Source organism: Mytilus californianus, unplaced genomic scaffold (genome assembly GCF_021869535.1).
Source record: "Mytilus californianus isolate M0D057914Y unplaced genomic scaffold, xbMytCali1.0.p SCAF_22, whole genome shotgun sequence".
In the NCBI taxonomy this organism is placed as follows: Eukaryota; Metazoa; Mollusca; class Bivalvia; order Mytilida; family Mytilidae; genus Mytilus; species Mytilus californianus.
This window is the reverse complement of record NW_026262671.1, coordinates 5,155,035-5,162,153: the sequence shown is the minus strand read 5'-3', so window position 1 is coordinate 5,162,153 and position 7,119 is coordinate 5,155,035. Positions and strand designations below refer to the sequence as shown.

At 36.8% G+C, this 7,119-nt stretch overlaps 1 protein-coding gene across 1 annotated transcript; it reads left to right on the top strand.

Moving 5' to 3' along the window:
* Positions 1-1,651: 1,651 nt before the first annotated feature.
* Positions 1,652-2,811, top strand: LOC127732161 (transcription intermediary factor 1-beta-like). The gene has a single exon (XM_052241231.1). The coding sequence runs from the start codon at positions 1,723-1,725 to the stop codon at positions 2,701-2,703; it is 981 nt and encodes a 326-aa protein (XP_052097191.1). The 5' UTR covers positions 1,652-1,722; the 3' UTR covers positions 2,704-2,811.
* Positions 2,812-7,119: the final 4,308 nt, after the last annotated feature.

Sequence of the window (7,119 nt, the reverse complement as noted above, 5' to 3'; positions counted from 1 at the left end):
CTTTATCTATGTGGACAACTTTTCCTTCAGTATTACCGATATAAATTTAAAGTAGGGAAAAGATCAAATAAAAAGAATTAAATTCTGGAAAATTAAGTCATACAATATATTAACATTATTCACATCTAAAGGATGTTGTATTTGTTGAGATAGACAAACAATTGCAAATTTCCATTTATGTGAAAAATAGAAGAAATTACATTTTGTAAGACTGTCAGTATTCGAGTTTGTCATCCATAGGGTAGCAAGTACATCTGAACATGCATGATAGATTTTGATTGTAAATTTCACTCCATATATACATTTTTTTAATTCAATTCATATTTAAAACTAATATAAAATTTTTAATGCAACTTTACATTGGAAAATTCTATATGTTTTGTTAAAGAGGGTCTGGAAAAATTTACAGTTATCTAATAATAATTGACCCCCCAAAAAAAAAAGAATAAAGAAAAATAGGCAAAAAAAAAAAAAATAGAAAATAAAGAATAGAGAATTAGAGAATGTAATAGGGAGCTCAAAAACAAGAATAGAAAATAATGGGAAAGAAAATAGAAAAATAAAGAAATGAAGAATCCTTGTTGATGGATCTTTAAGTTATGATTCACTACAGAGATTTTATTATTTGACTTCCAAAACTTTTAATAATTTATAATTTAAACGTACACGTTTATAGTTTGTTCTCATGTTGTACTGTTACACCACTGTCCCAGGTTAGGGGAGGGTTTGGCGCCTTTAAACTAGTTTAACCCCGCCACATTCTGTATGTGCCTGTCCCAAGTCAGGAGCCTCTAATTCAGTGGTTGTCGTTTGTTGCTTTATATGATATTTATTTTTCGTTCATTTTTTTTGTACATAAATCAGGCCGTTAGTTTTCTCAGTTGAATTGTTTTACATTTGTCATTTCGGGGTCTTTTATACCTGAATATGCGGTATGGGTTTTGCTCATTGTTGAAGGCCGTACTATGACCTATTATTGTAAACTTCTATGTCATTTAGTCTCTGGTGGAGAGTTGTCTCATTGGAAATCATACCACATCTTCTTATTTTTATATGAAAACCATTCTACAAAGACTTGTGGGTATTATACGTTTCCATTAAGGACAAGAGAACTGTTTATGAAACATATTTACGATTGATTGATATATAGCTTCTCAACGTCCATTGACAAATATTACATGCGTATTCAGGGCTATAACATGGCATTATAATATAAACAATAAACCATCTTTATGGAAGGCTGATTTTAAATTTGATACCTTAAAAAGGGATATTTCGCAGCAAGATATCACACACATAAACAAACTCACAATCATAGTAAGTCACACTAAATCCATGACTCTCATATGTCGCGTAGCGGAAAACCGCAAATACAAATTTTAAAGTCTTCGGCAAATAGTTAAGAATGGTTTTTGTTGTTCAAAGTTGCGTTGAAATATGTTTGTGATCTTCAAAACAAAACACCTGCATATTCATCACTTTACAATACATTGTACATATTTCAACCCATTTTGTCAATTTACACTTGATTAAACTTTAAATACAAAAGGTGTCGAATTTTGAATTATGATTTAAAATGATGATTAAAATAAAAGGTTTAAATAACAAATAAGTGTCAATATAACTCTGTACCATTGTTTTACATGAATTATTTGCCAGACGATTTGTATTCATGGCTGTTGCACATATTTTAAATGTTTGAACATGAAACATTCGTAAGGTATGTCTTTAATAAGGAAAAATAGTAGAATTTGTGAAATTTGTACACAAAGTAAGGGAACTGATTTCTGTAATGATTGTGAGCAAGTTTTTTGCCAGAACTGCAAATTATTACACATAAGGACAAAATCTAACCGTTTTCACACCTTCAGGAATGTAGACTTTTTCCATAAAGAAATGGAATTCCCTATCTGTACACAACACAACGAGGAATTTGTATACTTTTGCGAAAAGTGCGATGAACCTACATGCAAAGTATGTATTTTTACTCTGCACAAAGGACACAACATGTCCGACTTATTAGAAACCGTTACTAAGAAGAAAAAGGAATTATCATCTACATGGGAAGTGTACCTCCGAAAACTTGAAGGGGCGCGGAAAAGTGTCGATAATATGGAGAACAGTCTACATACCTATAGACAGAAAGTTTACAAAACAATTAAAGAAATAGAGAGCGAAGGGGAAAAACTACGGAACATAATTGACAAAACGGTTTCCGATATGGCTAAAGAACTCCGTGAGAAAGAAGCAGAAGAAATGAAAAGAGTCACTCAGGTGATCAATGGATTAAAATCGCAATTAGAAAGAGGAATTCAGTTAGAAAGACATATTAATAAAGCACTGAAGTTAAAGGACGACACGTCGATGTTAATCTCTCTTAAGAAATTTCAGGAAGACATGGCGTCATATATTCCGGAAGTTATCTTGCCATGTGAATTTTCATATTTGAAGGGAAATTCTGGATCTGCGCATGTGCACTCAATGTTGGGCAGAATTTTCTTTGAGAATGATAAATCTGGACGGGAAACTCCGTTGGAGGCAAAAGATGATTTTAAACGAAATGCAAGAAAGTACGAACTTTGGGCGTGTCCCCTGTGTAACACTGAAAGATACATCGACAGGATGGATGAAAGCGAACGTTCATTTAAGACTCCAAGATGTTGCTATGGATTTATGCAGTCACGTGGAATTGCTTACAAATAGTATCAGAGTTATTTGTTACGTTTGCATGCAGTATGTGTAGTTATATTATGTAGTGTGTTGTTAAAGCTTGGGAATGGGGTATCATTTCAATAAAGTTGAGTTAATGTTTTTGATTTTTATATTTTTTATATAATTTTGTATGTTGTATTGAATTGATTTGTTTTGGAACAACAGCTTTTTTTACCGGTTATTTTGGATACGTAATTGGCCATAGCAAACCTATAGAAATATAAAGAAAAAAGAAATTAGAACTACATGCATCGGTAAAACTTTATTTTCAAGATCAACTTCCCTTTTTTCATTATCAAATCTCTGCACACGACATATGGTTATGGAATATCCTTTTTCAGGTACACTTACAAGTTACAACCAAAGAATAACATTGATAGCATGTCTCATTAGAAAGCGTACTTTTGATTGGCTGATAACAATTGCGAGGCATTAAAAAATATATTTTATTTCTATAAATTGTAACATTTATGACTACACATGACAACTCACAACAATGTATCGGAAAACTAACGAAAAGCTTTACATAACTCCGATTTATAACCATTCGATGCGCCTAACTTCATTTCTATTTAAGCTGAGTGGTGGGTTCTTGTTGGTCAATCTTTAGTTATGTTTGTGTGAAGTTTTGTGAACTGTTCTTTGTCGGTGTGTTCTGTCTTGTTTTGAATTGTAGGTTTCTGGTGTCCCTTTGTTTTTTACGTACCGATTTAAGGTGCACTGGATCAGGTGATACGTGATATAGATAATCAATTCTATGACGAATAATAGGAGCCATAAGATCTTTTTTTATCAGTAACATAAGTAGCGGAGTTAAAGATACGTATAGTATTTTATTTATTATAGAAATACGTAAACAATACCACCATGTTAACATTTTAACTTTAAAAATATTTATATTAAGAAACTTTATTGTAAATTATAAAAACAGCTTTTCAAAGAATTATTTTTACCGTATATACACCGATACGGTCAAATTAACGTAGTTTTGTCCGCTTAACCGATCAGGCCAATTTACGTAGAACACTGCGTTTACTATACTGGTAGGGTCAAATTTACGTAGACCTCTTAGACTACGTCTGGTACACTGATCAGGTCAAATTTACGTAGAACTCTGCGTTTACTATACTGGTAGGGTCAAATTTACGTAGACCTCTTAGACTACGTCTGGTACACTGATCAAGTCAAATTTACGTAGACCTCTTAGACTACGTCTTGTACACTGATCAGGTCAAATTTACGTAGACCTCTTAGACTACGTCTGGTACACTGATCAGATCAAATTTACGTATGGCTCTACGTTTGCTACATTGATTAGGTAAAAATCAAGTAGAGCTCTGCGTCTGCTATACTGATAGGGTCAAATTTACGTAGAGCTATATGTCTGCTACATCTGTCAGGTAAAATTTACGCAGAACTCTACGTCTGCTAAACTGACAAAGGTGTGTAGAGTTCTGCGTCTGCTACACCGATTAGGTCACGTAGAACTCTGCTTCTGCTACATCGATCAGGTCGTGTAGAGCTCTGCGTCTGCTACACCGATTAGGTCACGTAGAACTCTGCTTCTGCTACATCGATCAGGTCGTGTAGAGCTCTGCGTCTGCTACACCGATTAGGTCACGTAGAACTCTGCTTCTGCTACATCGATCAGGTCGTGTAGAGCTCTGCGTCTCCTACACCGATTAGGTCACGTAGAACTCTGCTTCTGCTACATCGATCAGGTCGTGTAGAGCTCTGCGTCTGCTACATCGATTAGGTCACGTAGAACTCTGCGTCTCCTACACCGATTAGGTCACGTAGAACTCTGCTTCTGCTACATCGATCAGGTCGTGTAGAGCTCTGCGTCTGCTACATCGATTAGGTCACGTAGAACTCTGCTTCTGCTACATCGATCAGGTCGTGTAGAGCTCTGCGTCTGCTACATCGATTAGGTCACGTAGAACTCTGCTTCTGCTACATCGATCAGGTCGTGTAGAGTTCTGCGTCTGCTACATCGATTAGGTCACGTAGAACTCTGCTTCTGCTACATCGATCAGGTCGTGTAGAGTTCTGCGTCTGCTACATCGATTAGGTCACGTAGAACTCTGCTTCTGCTACATCGATCAGGTCGTGTAGAGCTCTGCGTCTGCTACACCGATTAGGTCACGTAGAACTCTGCTTCTGCTACATCGATCAGGTCGTGTAGAGTTCTGCGTCTGCTACATCGATTAGGTCACGTAGAACTCTGCTTCTGCTACATTGATCAGGTCGTGTAGAGCTCTGCGTCTGCTACACCGATTAGGTCACGTAGAACTCTGCTTCTGCTACATCGATCAGGTCGTGTAGAGCTCTGCGTCTGCTACATCGATTAGGTCACGTAGAACTCTGCTTCTGCTACATCGATCAGGTCGTGTAGAGCTCTGCGTCTGCTACACCGATTAGGTCACGTAGAACTCTGCCTCTGCTACATCGATCAGGTCGTGTAGAGCTCTGCGTCTGCTACACCGATTAGGTCACGTAGAATTCTGCTTCTGCTACATCGATCAGGTCGTGTAGAGCTCTGCGTCTCCTACACCGATTAGGTCACGTAGAACTCTGCTTCTGCTACATCGATCAGGTCGTGTAGAGCTCTGCGTCTGCTACATCGATTAGGTCACGTAGAACTCTGCGTCTCCTACACGGATTAGGTCACGTAGAACTCTGCTTCTGCTACATCGATCAGGTCGTGTAGAGTTCTGCGTCTGCTACATCGATTAGGTCACGTAGAACTCTGCTTCTGCTACATCGATCAGGTCGTGTAGAGCTCTGCGTCTGCTACATCGATTAGGTCACGTAGAACTCTGCTTCTGCTACATCGATCAGGTCGTGTAGAGTTCTGCGTCTGCTACATCGATTAGGTCACGTAGAACTCTGCTTCTGCTACATCGATCAGGTCGTGTAGAGTTCTGCGTCTGCTACATCGATTAGGTCACGTAGAACTCTGCTTCTGCTACATCGATCAGGTCGTGTAGAGCTCTGCGTCTACTACACCGATTAGGTCACGTAGAACTCTGCTTCTGCTACATCGATCAGGTCGTGTAGAGTTCTGCGTCTGCTACATCGATTAGGTCACGTAGAACTCTGCGTCTGCTACATCGATCAGGTCACGTAGAACTCTGCTTCTGCTATACTGATTAGGTTAAATTTACGTCGATCTATTTCTGCTACTCCGATCAGGTCACGTAGAGCTCTGCTTCTACTAAAACGACCAGAAGAGAGTCACATCAGCTACACTAATAAGATCAAATTTACGTAGCAACGTCTGCAGCACCAACGCGGGCAAATTAACGTTGCTGTGTCCCCTTCACCGGTGAAATCCAATTTACGTCACTACAGATCAAATCAAAACCGCTACATCAATTAGTTGAGATAATATACGCTTTTTTATTAATACGTATTATATATATATAATTATAATTGTTTGGGAACTTGAAATTTTACTTTATAAGATAAAAAGTTGATACGTATCCTTTGACCGGTGTATAAATATGATATTTTGAACCCCACGGAAAATTGAACTCCATGAAAAATTGACCCCCGCCCCTGTTTATTCATTCAAGATATCAATTGATACAAACTATGATGATGTAAGCATTGTACATTCAAATTTTGATATCTGATGTGATGGGAAAGGGGGGGGGGTCAATTTTCCATGGTCCGAAGTTCAAAATACCATGGCTAGAGCTACGAAAAAATATTAAAACATATCTTTTCTAACAGGTTTTATTCATACCAACTAATTATTAAAACAGTATTGAAATATAGAGTTGTTTGAATAGCTACGGCAATTTGGAATCTGTGGTTATCAATCATTTGAAGTAAATTCAGGGGGTTCAAAATTTTATGTGGGGTCAATTTATCCTATGGTATTTTGACTACGAGGTCAATTTTCTATGTGGTATTATGATATCGGGTTCAATTTTCAGATCGAGTTATCTAATTACAATATAATAATAAACGAGCCTTTGGAAATATTTTTATTATATAAAAAAAACGAAATAATAATGCGAGCTTACACATCACCTTGCAATCAGACATAAACAATACTGGTATCATCTTATCAATAACTTAATATGTATATTGGCAAGTGGAACAGCAACCCAACGACACAGCACACCATACTATATCTAGATGCAACATATGGTCTTCATTTTATGTCAATATATTACTGTAACCACATAACTTCCCTGCAACCTCTTTGTATACTTGTATACATTCATTGATTTGAACAGATTATCTTCAAAAATGTGCTGACAGCAAGTTTGAACTTCAATAGGAAATGTATATTACATTAGAACATTTTATCTGGTATTTAAAAATCTGATAAAAAAGAACTTGAGTGATACGTATCATGTGACAAATAAAACCAATGTTAAATGACGTCAATAT